At 37.9% G+C, this 17,974-nt stretch overlaps 2 protein-coding genes across 2 annotated transcripts; both read right to left on the bottom strand.

The window, feature by feature from the left end:
• Nucleotides 1-2,147: 2,147 nt before the first annotated feature.
• fkbp6 (FKBP prolyl isomerase 6) lies at nucleotides 2,148-5,786 on the bottom strand. Its single transcript, XM_034228731.1, has 9 exons — nucleotides 5,612-5,786; nucleotides 4,770-4,887; nucleotides 4,597-4,686; nucleotides 4,314-4,516; nucleotides 3,941-4,060; nucleotides 3,646-3,843; nucleotides 3,221-3,330; nucleotides 2,917-3,007; nucleotides 2,148-2,665 (listed from the first exon to the last, which is right to left on the bottom strand). The coding sequence occupies exons 1-8, from the start codon at nucleotides 5,690-5,692 to the stop codon at nucleotides 2,938-2,940; spliced, it is 990 nt and encodes a 329-aa protein (XP_034084622.1). The 5' UTR covers nucleotides 5,693-5,786; the 3' UTR covers nucleotides 2,148-2,665; nucleotides 2,917-2,937.
• An 854-nt stretch (nucleotides 5,787-6,640) lies between these two features.
• tmem244 (transmembrane protein 244) lies at nucleotides 6,641-14,531 on the bottom strand. Its single transcript, XM_034228475.1, has 8 exons — nucleotides 14,468-14,531; nucleotides 13,757-13,792; nucleotides 13,176-13,189; nucleotides 8,713-8,798; nucleotides 8,511-8,587; nucleotides 7,837-7,962; nucleotides 7,369-7,413; nucleotides 6,641-7,262 (listed from the first exon to the last, which is right to left on the bottom strand). Exons 1-8 carry the CDS (start codon nucleotides 14,529-14,531, stop codon nucleotides 7,165-7,167), a joined length of 546 nt encoding a protein of 181 aa, XP_034084366.1. The 3' UTR covers nucleotides 6,641-7,164.
• Nucleotides 14,532-17,974: the final 3,443 nt, after the last annotated feature.

The raw sequence follows: 17,974 nt of genomic DNA, 5'->3' as shown, positions 1-17,974 counted from the left end.
TGAGACTCATATTGCTGCCTCACACAATATGGCAGCATGTTGTGAGGCTGGATGAGGGAAGTTAATGAGGACAACAATATGCCACCACAAAGGCAGGGGGGGGTTACTGACTAACCCTGGTTTGGAATATCTTCAAGCGTCATAATTAAACAATGAACACATTTATTTTTGTAATGGTTACATTTCCAAATAAACAAGAGATACATATATTTCCATTAGTTTAACCTACTTGATCATTTGTCTTGCAATAATCAAAAAGGTTTTTCAGCCATTATGTAAATGCAGGGATTCTGTATACCTTTTGAAGAGGAAAGGTATGCATTCAGGTGAATGCAATCACCAATCACTGTGACTGCAGCCAGCATTACATCACTAAGAAAGCCAATGATTGTTGTTCCTTAAAACGCAATATACTTTTAGCTGCAGTGTATCAAGACATTGCAAATAATGATAATGATGTTAAAAACATATTTCTTTAAATTGCTGATAGGACGTCAAATATCTAACATCTAAATTAGTTTTGGGGGATTTGTATCAATACCACCATGAGATTTCACCAGTTGAGTACTTACATCTTATTTTATAAGATTGAAGAACAATCTTATAAAATATGTGCTGATTTGAACACATTTCAAAAAGTGGATGAAACCAGGTTCCATATATCTGGTTCATTTTGTTGATACATAAGAATCAAAAGGTTTTTACAGAGGGAATTTTGGATGCCTCTTTGCATAACTCTATAAATCAGAAAAAGTCAACAGCCATATAAAATGTCATGTTTTTAGTAATACAATATTACGTAATGACTATTCAAATTATATATGAACACACACTGGTCTCTGATGCATTTGGTTTTCCTCAAGGAAGTATACTGACACTCTAGAAATACATGTTGACTGTTTATTTTTAACAGAAGCAAAAGAAGAAGTACTAAAATATTAGTTATATTATTATCAACATATACTTTAAGTCGGTATTAGGTAAGCATTGATGTCAATTTAATGTTGCTGCTGGTAAAGTTGGAGCTAATTTCAATTACCTCAAATACTTCGTTGCATCCATTATACATATTATTATATTTGTATTTAATATTATGTATTATAAATCTGAATTTTCAAAGTAACTAACGTAGTGGAGTAAAAATGACATTTACTTCTGATCTGTAATAAAGTAGAAGCATCAAGTAACATGAAATGAATTAATCCAGTAAGTTATAAGTACATTGAAATTGTAAGTACAGTACCTGAGTAAATGTAGTTACTTTTTAACATTGGGAACAGAGCACCTACCTCATGTGCACTGCTTTAGCTCTCCTTACATCCTTGTTTTGGTAGCATCTCCTTAATTCCTGAGTATGTGCTGAGTATTTGCACACGGCACACCACTAGCCCATAGTGTCAAGGGGGCGTTACCTATGCTAATAATAAACATGGCCACGCCCCTCTAATTCAGGATTTAGTATTCATCATTAAGCACACCTGGGTAAAAACCGGTAAAAACAGATTAAAATCTACAGCAGAACGGAAAATTAAGTTAAAATATGAGGGATATTTAGGAGAATATTTCCTTATGTGGCCCAATGTGTCGTAAAAATAAACACCTAAATATGAATCTGGATCGTTTTTTTCCTAGGGTAAAATAAAATGTAACATGGGAGTAAAACTGCCCAAAATCTTAAAATTGACTAGTAAATAATACAAACAAAATGTACCTTTAGTGTCTTGTCTAAAATGTACTTTTTAAAAAAGTTTTATATTTTATGTATGCAGCATGACATCAAGTCAAATTCCTCGTACGAACCTACCTGGCAATAAACCCGTTTCTGTTTCAAATTGATATTGATGATCAGGTGGCCGTTCTGCAGGCAGATTGGCCAAGAGCGCCCCCTGGTGTTTATTGGTGCAATCAACAATTAGTAACCTTTAATAGATATGCAAAATATGTCTAAGAATCTTGCACTGTATCATATTACTGTCTGTTCTGTTTTTGTCATCTAACAAAACTGAAAACATTTCAATGTGTTCATGCCCTCAAATATTTTCAGCTAAAAAAAAAATGGTGGTTTCACATAGAATCCATTCCTTTTTCACCACATATACAAAAAAATGTACACTGACAATCATACTTTCTTTACAAATGAGGTCATTTATTTCAAACTAATTCAGAACAACACAAAAACATTATATAGAAACAGTACAATTGATCATGAACACACTATTTCCAACGAATCTCAAATAGGCAAGATATCTTGAAAAAAGGGACTTGATTTTGTCATCATTACCACCTTAAGAGAGATCAGACTCCATGCACATATTTAACACCTCAGCAAATAGTATTTATTAACAGAATCTAATGAGGTAGCATCTTTTTGCAAACATTCAGCCATTCAAGATTCAAGATGTTCACGAAAATGTTCTTCCAGCCTTCATAATGAATCGAGGGGAAAGTAAATTATATTAAGGATATACTCAAACAAAACATTGAGCTACATTATATCAACAAATCTTTGAAGAAATCTAAAGAATTTCACTTATTATTTGAGAGGAAATGAAGGAGGCATCTGAACCAGATTAGTTCCTTTTGTAACATTGGACAAACACAAAAAGGTATCACTTTCAGAATTCACAATACTGGAGAGGATTTGCTTGAAGTGTGTCCTTTACATCTGCAACACAGACATTTGACATATCAAATCCATCCCTTCAAAAATAAACAAACACAATGTGGATCTAAGTTTCATCTGAGCACTTAAAAGAAGACAGTCAAAAATGATTGGTCTAATGATACTTCAACGGTTGCTAAGAATCATGGAGGCTGTAGTTGAGCATTGCAGACAAATACAATTGGGTCAATTGATTAAGAGATTAAGTAGACTGAATACATATTGATGACCTCAGAGAAGAAAGGAGTTATTACCTTTTCCTCATCTTTGATTCTTCATCCCTTCAACTTTCTGAACATCTTGGAGTACATTTCTCTCTGTTTGTCCAAGCTTTCTTTATAGCACCTAAAAAAAACAAAAAAACCTTTTATACATATCTTATGGAGTGATTTATAGGCCTAGGGTAGCATGGCCATTTTAAACTAAAACATCAAATATGCTATACAATAGTCACATGTGAAGACATTTTTTAAAAGCCAAACCTTTAATGAAAGTATAAGATTTATACGTTTATTTTACCTTGAGACAAATGCAAATTGTGGGTCCTTCTAAACTTACATTGCCACTTTCCTCAGCAGGTTGTTGATGTCAGTGTCAAAGGGTTTCTTTGCCTGAGCGGATATGAGGCAGTGCTGGGCGCTGTCGTACTCGTGCAGCTCCAGATACGCCTGATGGCAATAACAAAAGTTTGAATATCGAATTTAGAGCGAAAACAACTTGCCAACTGGTGAGAACTGTGGCTCAAGGTGCCTAAAATGTGCAAATGTATAGTTAAATCTTAGAGAAAATGTACAAAATGTTCTTTATTCAACATAATCTTAATACAAGGGGATTGGGAATCTATTGTGTCTGCTTCTGACATCATCCCTATTTTTCAACTCCTCTGTGATTCTTTTACATTCAATATCAGGAGCGTTAAAGACCCCTACAGCTTGTGAGGATTTCTATCTGATGGTTTTGAGAACAAAAAGGCGCCGTCTGACCTGTCCGCTGCGGAAAAGAGCCTTTGTGTTGGAGGAGTCTATCTCCAAGGCTTTGTTGCTGTACTTCAGGGCTTTGTTCGGTCTTTCCAGACGGAGCTCAGTGAGGGAGAGGTTCAGATAGAGAGGAAGAAGTGCTTTCTTGATGTTCCCCTTCTCTTCATCGCTCTGTGTTTTCCTGTTCCCAAGCAGCGTTGTCCCCTGTTGACAGAAAACACAGAATACCTTACAAAATACAATCTTACTTTAACAAATATACAAAAAACAAAGGCAATGACTTCCTTGAAAATAGACGTACCTGTTTATAGCGGTCTTTGGCGTTGAAATGGCGACTCTGGTTGAAGCAACGGTTGCCAAAGCTGCGTACTGTGTTGACAACCTCGAGGAGCATAGACAGAGGAACCGTGTTCTGCTCCTCCTGGAGACAAAAGAGAAAGGAAAAGTAGCCAATAATACAAACAGAACATCTACAAAGCATTTTTTTCTCTTATTCTGCATTGTGAAAAGAACAGTGGCTGATATTGAAAAGGATACATTTCAGGGTGCTGATACATACATTAGTCAACTAAAATATAAAGAAATATTCTCTTGTATGACATAAGCACAGTGGCTTGAAAATGTCTTGTGGGATTTTTGACCTTGCAACAACAAGACACCAGAAGTTTTCCTACCGGGCTCATTGCGATGAAGTCATCCACTTGTCCCGAGTCGAGAAAGTCGAGGATATGAACCTCGTACAGAATCACTGCAGCAGCAGGGACGAGCGGAGGACAGCCCATGTCCCCGTAGGCGTACTTAGGCTGGAGGAGAAATCGAGAAAACTCTCCTTTCCTCATGGTCATCAGACCCAGCTCCAGTCCCGCCAGCGTCACATCTGTTTAAGATCATTTCAGAAATGATTATTCTTTTTTTTATTAAGGAGAACTCTATTGAACCTGCACAAAAATCACTGACCTTTCCCTAACTTCATCATCCGGGGGTACTTGAGGTTTGTGGTGGTTTCAAAAGGCTGGTCAGAATATTCCAGGAAACCAGAGTAATGGGCTGTTGAAGAAGTAGAGTTTGCGGCAGGGTGAAATAATTCAGCAAACTGTGCCAGAAATGTTATAACAAATTTGTATTTGTACCTATTACTGAAGCATTTTCAGGAACAGGAGGGCCATCTCCAGGTTGGATCACCTCTTTCAGGATGCCTTGATCTCCCAATACATCACTCATCTGCTGGCGAAGCTGCTCAAACGGACTCTACAAATGGCAAGCAAAGCCCTGAAATATCTCAACACTGTAACAATTTCATCTGTGTGTGAAATCACTGTTAAGAATAACATGAGCTAAAGTCTATATCTTTTTTTAAGCATGTATGCAACTGTGCTACAATTCAGAATCTGAATATCTGCACTAGTTGAACAAATATATAATATAATATAAAGTATACATGTAGTATTTTACTTTGCAGTATTCAACTGGTACACAACATGTATAATTGCATGCACGTGTCCATTTAAAATTAGGCCTATTTTGCATCCATGACATGTATCCTTTCAGACTAGTAGAAAGGAAACATCCAAAATACACATTTACAGTAGGCCATATCTATATTCTACACGATGACTATTTGCTTCTGTAAATGTTTCCTCAATTGTAAAAGTTAGCAACAGATAATGCATTGTTTCATGATAATGTTTGTGTGTGAATTATTGTATTACCCTATACACCTGTGAGTGTCCCCCAATCACACGTTAGCCTCTTTTAAAGTAATCGTGAACTGTTTCAACAAAAACTATAATATTTTTGTATTAACTTTAGGAAAGAATGACGCTTATTAAACTCAAGATAAAGACCAATACTTAAAATACCGGGCGGCAGTAACGTGAATTGTGGCTCTCACTCACTTGGACAGCTAGTTGGCTAACGCTAGCCATGCTAACCAACGCTAGCCGTGCTAAACCTCCTCAACGTGATAACTTACCGTGGAGTGTGTCCTCCGTAGCCGCTCTTCAGCGCTTATTAACCTCCGGATACTGGACACTAACCCGTTTCGTCCTGACATTCAGTCGGTTGGTGGGTTACGCTAACAGAGCTAGCTTTATTTAGTAGATAAAAGGTGGCTTTGAAGGTAAATGTAGTGTGTAAATTGTTTTGGCGCTCAGGTTTGGGGCACCGGTAGAAGGCGGGGTTTGACTTTGATAACAAACGAGACTCAACAATTAGTGGGCAGCACAGAGGGCCAACAACTGTCACTGCTTCCCTCTATTCCTTTTTTTTATTAATGTTTTCAAATATGATATTTTACATTACATGTTAGACGCTTTTATCCAAAGCGACTTACATACTCAATACTGTGCAGGGCAATCCCCACAGGAGCAATTTGGGGTGAAGTGTCTTGCCCAGGGACACAACAACATGCTGACTGCAGTGGGGTTTGAACCTGTGACCCCCTGATCCGAACACCAACACACACCCACTGCACCACACGCCTCCCTGTAGCACAGAGGGCCAACAACTGTCACTGCTTCCCTGTATTCCACCAGCAAGTAATGCAAGATACGAACATGCCATTTAAAAAAAAAGTATGATGCTTCAAAAAATATTTATTTTACTTTCGGTTGGCAAATTATTTTCCTTGACCATTACAGTTTAAGGTATTTTCTTCACAATTCACATTCATAATATCCAGATAAGACATATTATGGATTATGGTTAAGAGGGGTTTGTACAACATTTGTTATGAATCAATGTGCAGCACAATAATCTGCTACATATTCTCCAAATATTTTCCAGTTGTATATTTGAGCATTTTCAAAATATGTCGTGCCGAGCTATGGAGACTTTTTACCAAGGCAAGGACCACCTTGGCCAGGGCTCTTCTAGTTTTCTTTATGTATACAGACACAAACACACACAAATCATGTTGCTTAAAGTATTTAATGTAAATCCAATTTTATGTAGTATACAATCATCATTTCAATACAGGTAATACTTTTCATTATCAGCATAAAACACTATAAACCTACACTCCAAACATCTGGCATATGACACATGAATATAACACAAAAATGAAAACTGTTAAATTAAAGGTAGGGTATGTAAGTTTGAGAAACCGGCTCGAGATCGCTAGAATTTGAAAATACACGACCGGATTTTTTTGTACCTTGGTCATATTTTTTACAGAATGCTACAGGTGTCATTTCTTATATGGCCTTGAGATAATATTATAGTAGGAGGTATGTAAAGAAACAATACAAAACAATATTTAAACTGTACAGAATATGCTTTAGAAAACAGACAAAGTTGGGCCATTTGTACAAGGAGGGATGTGACTATTAGCTATAAACAAAGTTATTTGAAGAGAAAGAGAAATGTTATTTGTGGTTGCTTTATATTCTCGATAGATATACCGTAGTTGCTCTTGCTAATGTTAGCATAAACATAGCACACATCTTTGATCAGTTTACCCACTGGGATGTATCAGGAGCTGAGATTAAGCAGTAAGCCATTTAAAAGCTTTCCTCATTGTGTTCATTAGAAGTTCTGCAGTTCAGCTGGGTAGACCAAGTTGCTCCTGAAGAGTTTATAGGCTGTGAGCTGTCCTGCAAATATCATCATCACCAGGCCTGAACCTGCACGAAGAGGGATTACATGAATTAGAAAAACAGATCAATCAGAGGTATCTATGGCGGCCAGCAGCTGTCCTTAAAAAGAAGAAGAAGAAAGTGGTAACCTTACCCAGAGCTATCCACCAGTGCTCAGCTGAAGGGAAGTCTGACATCACTGCGGGAACATAGAAACTACGTGTTAAATGTAAAAAAACATACTACACATTATCCTTATAGCTACAGGTGAAAAAATTATACAAGTTCAGCTATTTTGCTCTATTAAGTTCAGCATTTTAAAAAGTCAATATTCTGCTAGATATCTTTCAATATTGGCTAAATAGCTCTCAGAAATATATGCTGTTACTGTAACTCTTAGACACAAATGGATAGTGCCTGTGTGAGTGCCAATACATTTCTGAAGCACTGACACCATTTCCAGTTACATAACCAGGCCCCCAATCCTATCAGCTGTTTTTGCTTGCTTGTGTGTGTGTGTGTGTGTGTGTGTGTGTGTGTGTGTGTGTGTGTGTGTGTGTGTGTGTGTGTGTGTGTGTGTGTGTGTGTGTGTGTGTGTGTGTGTGTGTGTGTGTTTTATTACCTGCTACCGTCATCGCGACATGCAGCAGTGTGACAGTTATGGCATAATCCCAAACCCACTCCTCTACAATCCATGCGAATACCAGGCCTCCCAAAATATAGGTCACTTCTGTGGAGATAACACCGACTGCAGGGAGGAAGAGAGGAAACAACACATGCCGTTTTGAATTTCTAATCTGCTTTAGAATCACCCATTGTTATAGCACAGGTTTTACCAATCAACATTATACATTAATAATGGCTTTTTTCTTTTTAAAGTTCCCCAGTGAGCCAGCATGAAATATACCAGGACCGATGAATAGTGACACTTTGTCTGGCGCAAGTTAGGTAAGAAGAAAAATGGGATGCAGAGACAGTGACCCACAGCCAAAAGGCATTTCAAGTCATATTCATTTTGGCCCATGGCCCACCTTTAAGTTTTAATTTTGGCTCACTAAGGGAGAAAGTGTATGCTTCATATTTCCTAGCTAATCACATTATCCATATTTAAACCATTAATATCCCTTACAAGCTTTTAGGCCGCTTTTCAATATCTGTAGATACAGTATAATCCTGCAGGGAACCTCAGCCTTATATGTAGAAGTAAAAAGTAGTATAACATTTAAATACTAAATAAAGTAGCACCTTTAAAATAGAAGTACTGGAGTGAACCTACATTGCACCAAAGCTACTCACCGAGGTATTTGGGGCTCTGCCATGACGGTTGTGTTGTATAGTCAAAGGGAGCCAACAAGCTGTTGATCTCATGAGCCCTGGAGACACAGCAGGAGATGATAAACATGCAAAATCCACTTTGGTTCTTATTCATTCTGTTTGAAATGTACTTTCTCTTAGGAGCAAAAGGCCAAGGCTTCACTATGAGTTGCAGTTTGTGTACCTGAGCAGTCCTATGCAGAGACTGACCACGACGTAGTAGAGAGAGTAGAAGCACACCATGCACATCAACAGATTCTGCAGGACGACCTGAGGAGACGGAGAAAGAGGAAATGGGAATAAATAATTCAGATTTGTCCTGTTGGGCTGGGGCTTTCAATATCACATGAAACCGGCTTTGTTTTTTTAAAGTAGCAGGATCCCTGTAGTTTAAAGATTTTCTTTCGGAGGGAGGGTGAGGAACGGACAGTCTCTTTAAGTATCCTTCAATTATTGATATTGAAAAATACTATTTACTGGTTTTTTCTGCGACCATCTTTACATATTTATATAATATTTCCCGCATTTGACAGCTAAAAAAGCGAGAGCCTTTAATCAATGGGTGGGAGAAATGCAATGTCCTATATCAACCTTTCTTCAAATAAACAAGGTAACAACAGAGAAAACAAGACTATGAGAAAATACCTTGACATTATGTCAGGGATTTGAATTTGACAAGAAAGCTCTATATTTGGAGATGTTTACTTTAACATGGTTATTTTGTGCATTCTGTGTCTCCCAAAGCTATACAAATCCATTTTCCTCTTTCCCTTCATCGCTGATGAGAGTACAGTCAGACAGCAGCAGCCTGCCTGCTAAAGCCTAGTTTTATTCATTTATGATTAACTGCAGCCTCTACAGGAGATATGCTACAGGAACTCCTGAGAGGAGAGATAAAAGACCTTTTCCTCCCCGCTGACATTCCTGCTGTCAAACACAGGTGTAAGTGATCAGATTATTAACAATAATCTCTGGCACCTGGTTAATGAAGTGGAGTCATCGTTAATCTGATTAGTTACACCTGAGCGCTGATAAGATTAATAACTTTCACTACAAATCTCTTCACTCAGGTATTTTTCCACAGGCCCTGAAAACTGCAGTCATTAAACCGCTCTTAAAAAAGAATAATCTAGATGCTTCAGTAATGAACAATTACAGGCCCATATCAAACCTGCCATTTCTAGGTAAAATCATTGAAAAAGTTGTTTTTCAACAGTTGAGTAATTTCTTGCATTTAAATAACTGTTTCGATGTGTTCCAGTCAGGCTTTCGTCCAAACCACAGCACTGAGACTGCTCTTGTAAAGGTCTTTAATGACATCCACTTAAACACAGACAGTGGCAGAACTTCAGTGTTAGTATTATTAGATCTCAGTGCTGCGTTTGACACTGTTGACCACAGCATATTACTAGACCGACTGGAAAACTGGGTGGGACTTTCGGAAACAGTTCTGAATTGGTTTGAATCCTACTTAAAGGACAGAAACAACTTTGTTTCTATAGGTAAATACACATCTGAGTTGACAAATATGACATGTGGGGTTCCTCAAGGCTCCATCTTGGGGCCTCTTCTCTTTAACATCTACATGCTACCACTGGCTCAGATAATGAAAAACAACAAAATAAGTTACCATAGCTATGCAGATGACACACAAATTTACGTAACAATTTCACCAGGAGACTATGCTCCAATTCAAACACTGAGTAAGTGCATTGAACAAATCAATGACTGGATGTGTCAGAACTTTCTCCAATTAAACAAAGATAAAACTGAGGTAATGGTTTTTGGAGCCAAGTCAGAACGTATAAAAGTTAGCGCTGAGCTTCAGTCTGCAATGTTCAAAACAACAGATAAAGCCAGAAATCTAGGTGTAGTCATGGACTCTGACCTGAGTTTCAACAGTCACATTAAAACTGTTACTAAATCAGCCTACTATCACCTAAAGAATATATCTAGGATTAAAAGACTAATGTCACAGCAGGATTTGGAAAAACTTGTCCATGCTTTTATCTTCAGTAGACTCGACTACTGCAATGGTGTCTTCACAGGTCTCACTAAAAAATCTATTAGGAAGCTGCAGCTGATTCAGAACGCTGCTGCTCGAGTCCTCACTAACACTAAGAAAGTGGATCACATCACTCCTGTTCTGAAGTCTTTACACTGGCTTGCTGTGTGTCAAAGAATAGATTTCAAAATACTGCTGCTGGTTTATAAAGCTTTGAATGGTTTAGGCCCAAAATACATTTCTGACCTCCTGCTAAATTATGAACCATCCAGATCTCTCAGGTCTTCAGGGACTGGTCAGCTTTCTGTCCCCAGAGTCAGAACTAAACATGGTAAAGCAGCGTTCAGTTATTATGCTCCAAATATCTGGAACAAACTCCCAGAAACCTGCAGGTCCGCTACAACTCTGACTACTTTTAAATCCAGGCTGAAGACTTTTCTTTTTGTCGCTGCTTTTAATTGAACTATTCATATCTTAGACTGCACTGTAACTTTTATCCATGTACTTTTTTCTTTTAATGTTTAATTGACTGCACTGTAACTTTTATCCATGTATTTTTTCTTTTAATGTTTATTTTATTAGCTTTTCTTTTTAATGACTGATTTTAAATGCCATTTTCTTAATCTCTTTCATTTTTTGTAAAGCACTTTGAATTGCCTTGTGTTGAAAAGTGCTATATAAATAAACTTGCCTTGCCTTGCCTTACATTGGAGTAAAGTTGTGTGATTATCCTACTGATAAACTGTCAGCTACTTTTTATTGAATTATTAATCCTTCAGTCTATAAAATGACTAAGAAAAAGGGAAAGACCAAGGACCTTTTTCTTTCCCCTCTCTAAAGTGTTCTAATTTCCACACAATGCAACCACTTGTAAAACTCCAATTATACTCCCGATATTGTCCTTTTTTAAATGTTTCATATTTTTTGGTATATAAATGTTTGTTGTACAATTCATTTATTTCATATATATCGTTTATAATATATATATATATTGTATATTAAATGTTTTTTACATATACTTTAATACGTTTAAACATTGGCTTTTCTTCCAATGTATAACTGTTACAGTGTTTGTTTATGCACCAAAACACAAACCTTCTTGGCAATAAACCAAAAAATCCAATTCTTATAATGACTGTAATATCCTACAAAATGTTCAAAGCACAAAGATATTCCATTGACAGTATAGCCCTATAAAACAGAAAACAGCTGCATATCCTCGTGCCTTTGTGGATGTATACATATGACATTTATGATATTTATGTTCCAGAAGGTGAATCCTGCCTTCCTGTAGAGCTTCATGTCTGCAACAAAAAGCTGCCATTGCTATGTTTCAGTCCGCAGTGTGCTTGGTCCGGAGCGTGAGACAGTAACAAGCTCAACAAGCACAGGGGATCATTCTTATATCTATTAGTGGACATCTAATTTATGGGGCCACAGTGCGTTAAAGGTGAGGTCAATCTAATCCAACACCTATACACTATTCCAGCATGAACGTATAAAAAGAAATGGAGTGGGAGGTTAAATCTGGAGGGATTATTTGTGAGGTGTTGAGTTCGCATATCCACAATGTCTCTCTAATTGCAGACTCCACTTTTAACTGTGTAAGGTTCATCCTCCTCTTTGCTTCCCCCTAATTTACTCCATGTTACCCTCCATATTAAAAATTAGCAGCAGTGAGAAGTGGAGTGGGATAAAAGAGCATGCAAATGTATTAGGATAATTCCAGTGAGTGTTGTGACACTGTAAGAGTCATTTAATCGTGGCCCACATTTCATTTTCTGACCCACCTAAACCACGTGGTCAGACAGGTCAGAAAAGTAGCTGAGCTCATGCTAATTCCCTCAGAGTCAGCTAAACACCTCGGCTAGCCCCGGTTTGTTTTTCAACTCCAGACTAGACTGATCTCCAGACTAAAATTAAAATGCAATAGAAACCAGCTTTTAGATTTCCCCCAAACTGACTTTTGGTTGATTACACAATAGATTAGCATGCTTAAAACAGGTAAACAGCAGTCTAATGACATTAAAACATATAATAATCAGATTTTTTAAATTATAACTCTAATGATAAAATAACAGTGAAAAAAGCTGGGATATAACTGTAAATTATGAAAAAAGCAGTTGATTATTAGCACCAATTTTCACTTAAAAGGCATGTTGTAAACACCTCACTGTGCACCGAGCCAGCTAACACACACTCCTTAATCCTCGCTATCCTAACACACTCTCCCACATCCTACAATGTCCTTACCCAGGTATCACTGGGTGTGGTCTTGAGGGAGAGGGGTCCATGGCGTTTGATGAGTGTGAATCCAAAACAACGACAGCAGTAGTCCAACAACATGAATGGCTGCTGCTCTACATGAGAGCATGAAGTGTGTTTGTGTGTGTGAGGAAGCATGTTATGGAGGAGGGAGGATTAGAAGAAATGGGATTACTACTAAGAAGAGTACTAAGAGTAAATCCTAAAAAGGGATAAAGGTGAACATACTCCAGTATATATCCAGTATATCCAAGTGGCACACATACATAAAAGCCCAAAGAAGGAAGTTGAATTTGAAGTTAAATACATAAAGGAAGTGCTATAGACATAATTGGATTATGGTATTAGTCAATTTATTTACCTGTTTTTGTACATACCTTTAGGTAGCTCCCTCATCCCTCCATTATGTTCTGCTGGTTCCTTATTTCACTTTCCTTACTTCCTGTTTTTCTACAATCCTCTTTTGTTCTTCTTCAGTTTTCCTCTTAAGTTCATCAAGTATCATTCCTTCATTGGTATTGCTACTCCTTACAAAACAAAAAAAGTATGAAGAAGAAGAAGAACAATACATGGGTTTGTTAATTGATGGACAGATTAATCAGCAACTCATTTAATAAATTAAGGATTATTTAAATCAAGCTTAATTCAAGCTTTTTAAAACAGGACCTGCTGCTTTTCTTTGTCTTGTTTGATAAGTACGTATCTTTTGGTTTGTTCTGATACAAAAATAAACCATTTCAATATGTCTCTTTGACTTTGGGAAATTTCTATTTTCCATCACCTTCCAATCAAAACAAGTATTGATAATGTTGATAATTGTTAGTTTCAACCACAGCACGAGTACATTTTTCCCATTGAAATCAACTGACTGAGCTCGAGATAGCAACGCTGACAACATACGCCTACAACATGACCGTTATCTTTTTATTTCAAATACTTTTTCTTCACTAATGTTTACCTGTGATTCGTCCTGGATGTCCAGCTTTGGAAAGATCTGCAAAAAAACATCAAGAGACGAAATGAGTGTAGTCTGGTAGTTTTTAGTATCAACACTAGATGGCAGCATAGCCTCAAATGCACAGGGAGAACTGTATCCACCAATGAAGAGGCAACACCAGAACAAGCAATGATTAAAGCACAGCACTAGCAGATACAAACAAGATACTTCCTTGTTATTAAAATGGATTCAAAAGATGTATTTATCATATGCATACAAAGCTACAGCGTAGTTGTTGGTAATTAAATCTTAAGATCTTGCAACAATGCAACACACAATACTGTATACGTAACTTAAAAAGAGAAAGACAAAAAAAGTGCAATAAAATAGTGCAACAAAAACCCAATGGTGCAAATAAGTTGCAGGAAAAGGAAGATGTACAAATATTTAATATTACAAGACAAACAGCAACAGTAGAATAAATACTGTATACTGTGGTAAAACCTACATTTTAAAAAACGTTTTCATTTGAACACACTATAGATCATCATTATAATACAGATAACAGAGACAAAAGGGAGAAAGGACCACTGGCTGTGGCGATGGAGAGAGTAATGCAGAAATGACGACAGTTCAACATCCTCAGAAATAACCCAAGAAGAAAACTCTTCATTCAACTCTTCAGCGTCACCACCTGCGTAAGTCTGTGTGTTTGTGGTAAAGCACATGCACATGGGCCTTTGTGTAAGAATGGGGTTGACTTGGCTGCCACGGTAACCTGCATCATTGTAACCATAGTGATAGAGAGCAGGGGGGGTTGGGAGGGGGGCGCATGTAAAGCAAGGTAGGCGTCATACCTATTCATCCCAGTGTGTGTGAGTGTGTGTGTGTGTGTGTGTGTGTGTGTGTGTGTGTGTGTGTGTGTGTGTGTGTGTGTGTGTGTGTGTGTGTGTGTGTGTGTGTGTGTGTGTGGTGCACTTTATTACTGTAAGGCTTTGTTTTTTTATATTAATAGATGTTTGTTCTGACTCAAAAATAGGACTGATAATTGCATGTATGATTCATTTGTTTTTTTGGATTAAAAGTCTTTAATTATCCTGCAATGTGTTGCACTTGTTTAGCTCTACAGTGTTGTTCCTTGCTCTGTGGAAGTGCTGTGATGAAGACATACAATCACAAATCAGCTTCATCAGCTGGGATTAAAGGAATTGTTTAAAATGTGTTCTCATAAAAGGGGACACGTGTTCATTTTCAGGTTCATATTTGTATTTTTTGCCTCTACTGTGACTGTTTACATGATTTAATGTTCAAAAAGCTCTTTATTTGTCTACCTCTTTTCACCCTCTGTCTGAAACCAGAGCCCGGTCTGCTCTGATTGGTTAGCTGGCCGGCTCTGTTGTGATTGGTCAACCGCTTAGAGATGATCCACAAAAACCTATATAACAAACTACAGGAAAGGGAAACCCCCAATTTATTTTATTTAAATAAGGATAAAGAACAGTTTCCCCCCAAATTACTAACATTTCAGAGGATGTTTGCCTTTAAATGTGAAGTTCAGATCAGTGATCCAAAAATGTGATCCTAAAAGCCTTTCCCCAGCCCAATACAGAGGGAAGTGGTTAGATACAGAACAGTGGGAAGTTTAAAGGCAATATAGAAGGATTTCAAGGCACTTGTGAATTATTAAACCCATACTAAACCTCAAACAGGCCTTTTTTTAAAGGAGCACAGTGACGATAAAACAAACTGTTACTCTGGTAGCGTGTTTTTATACAGCGAATGAAACATTTAGATATATATCAAGCATGAGGAGTTATGGAAAATGGCACTACCAGAGACATTTTAACAGCATGCTCCTGGGCTAGAGGGAGTGTTTACACCCCATGAGTGAGTTTAAACAGTATGTGTCGTATCCACAGCAGCAGGGAAACACGATGTTTGCATGCTCTTCTCCTGATCTGTTTTTGAATTATTTTGAAAATCAATTGGACACACATTATGCTCATGGGAACACTGAGGCTCATTGATCTACATGTCGACATGTGCGTCTAAGAATGGAGAGGCTCCAATCCATCAGTCAGCCTGTGTGTGTGTGCAGGGAACAAATATTGACGTCACACAAACACACAGTTTGACGCATCATAATACACAGCGTTCACTAGGAGGAAAGGGAGGCTGGTTTGCTTGACAACTTGGAGAAAGAAAAAGACAGAAAGAAAGAAAGGAAATAAATAATTTTAAAAAAGACAAAAATGTTTGCCTCGCTGCTGTATGCCATGTAGTCAAAACTCAGTTATTTATCCAATTAGAGATTGTATCTAAGTGTCCTTATAAGCAAATCAATTATTGAGATGGCAAAAAACTGCATCGTTTTGTGAGGTCACATTGACCTTGACCTTTCACTCCCAAAATACTTGAGTCCAAGTGAACGAAATTCAATCCTTTAAAGCAATCATAAGATATCTCTTTCACAAGAATGGGACGGATGTACCTAAAAACATGGGGGTGGCATAACAAGTAATTTATGTTAAAGACCTCCCTTTGGGTTTTGTGGTTACGTGATGGACATGTACAAATAAACACAGCTTTTGTCTGACAATTTTAAGAACAAATGATGAATGAGGGATGATGAAAAATAGAGCATTTTGCGGAGCCAATCCAATTCTCTATTTGTCCCACCTTCTTACAAGTAATTTACCAATCACTGAGCCTGAAATAGCCATTACATGTTTCTGTTGGCTTTCACAAGCCTCACTCACTGTCATCATCCATTGAAATACTCTCATTAAAATTATATAAATGTTCAAAAAGCAGATTCCTACATCCTCCTTTTGCCTGGTCTAATCCCCATCCCCCCATTTCCTGTCCTCCTTAACTTTCCAAAGAATCAAATGTTCCTTTAATTATCGAGCTACAATAAGTATGGGCCAACTCAAAAAGTAAACTCTGTAAATCCCATAATCCCAAAAAGGCCTGTAAACAACAAATGGCATACTGTAGTCAACAAAGTAGGGCCTTGTTTTTCCTCTCCTTATTCTACCACACTCTCTCCACATTACTGCGCCCCTTGTGTTGTTTATCGCTGCCCATCGACAGAAACAGTGTTTTCATTTCGATCTATGATGGAATGTAAATACAGTAACTCCTGACTGACTTCTGCACCGGGGACTTCAACCCTGAATCAATTTAGTTTGAGTTTTGGAGCATGTTTATATCCAAAAGAAGCAAATGCTTGAGGAGCCCAATAGGTGTATTTTTAGTGTGTGTGTGTGTGTGTGTGTGTGTGTGTGTGTGTGTGTGTGTGTGTGTGTGTGTGTGTGTGTGTGTGTGTGTGTGTGCTCATGTGTGTGCAGAGAGGTTGTTATAATTAGAGTAAAGGTTAGAGTTCGGGTCAGACGTCTTGCGGTTTAATGTCGGGAATGACACCCGAGGACCAACACCATGATGATTGTGAACAAATGTGTGCAGCTGTACCACTCTGCCCTCTGCTTTCTAAAATGTATTTCTGGCTAACTTAATCTCTGCCATCTGAACAAATAATGGTATTTCTGTGTGTGTGTGTGTATTTCTTTTTCTCTCTCTCTCTCTCTCAACCACACTTTACAATGTGCCCAAATGTCTGTCTTATATTCCCCTCACCTCTCCCCAGCTAGTATATTTTCATTGAATCAGCTCCAGCATTTAAATACAGGAAATGACACGCATGCCAACATCTGCAACATTTTTGCACGCCCCCCACTCTCTCTTGTGTTTCAGAGGGGAGACAGAACAGCTTAAAAATGTTGAACAAAACCCTCCCGCTCTGTGTGTGTTGATAATGTCTAACCTCTGGGCATTTCATATATATCTCGCATGAACACACTCTCAGTTGTCAGACACTCAAAACACACTTTCTTTAAAGGGGACCTATCATGCAAAATGCACTCTTGTACGTCTTTTATACATGAATATGTGTCCCTGGTGTGTCAGGGAACTCACCAAGTGTCAGAAAATACAACCCTCTCTCTTTTCCTCTATATCCAAATCTCTAAAAAAGGGGCTGTAACGGATCTGATACAGACTGATCCAGATTTGAATTATTTTCTATGTCACAAAAGGGGTGCTCCATTTAGTGGTCAATTCTCCACCTATCAGGGGAATGAGAGGTTGGGCCACGGCCGGCCATTGCCGCTCGAAAGCGCTGGAGACGCTGTAGTACATATGCCAGGCCTGTAAGTGGCGCTGTAGTCTGCCACAAAA

This window comes from Gymnodraco acuticeps, unplaced genomic scaffold, assembly GCF_902827175.1.
Source record: "Gymnodraco acuticeps unplaced genomic scaffold, fGymAcu1.1, whole genome shotgun sequence".
Taxonomy (NCBI): Eukaryota; Metazoa; Chordata; class Actinopteri; order Perciformes; family Bathydraconidae; genus Gymnodraco; species Gymnodraco acuticeps.
The sequence above is the reverse complement of the archived record's forward strand: the minus strand, read 5'-3'. Positions and strand labels throughout refer to the sequence as shown.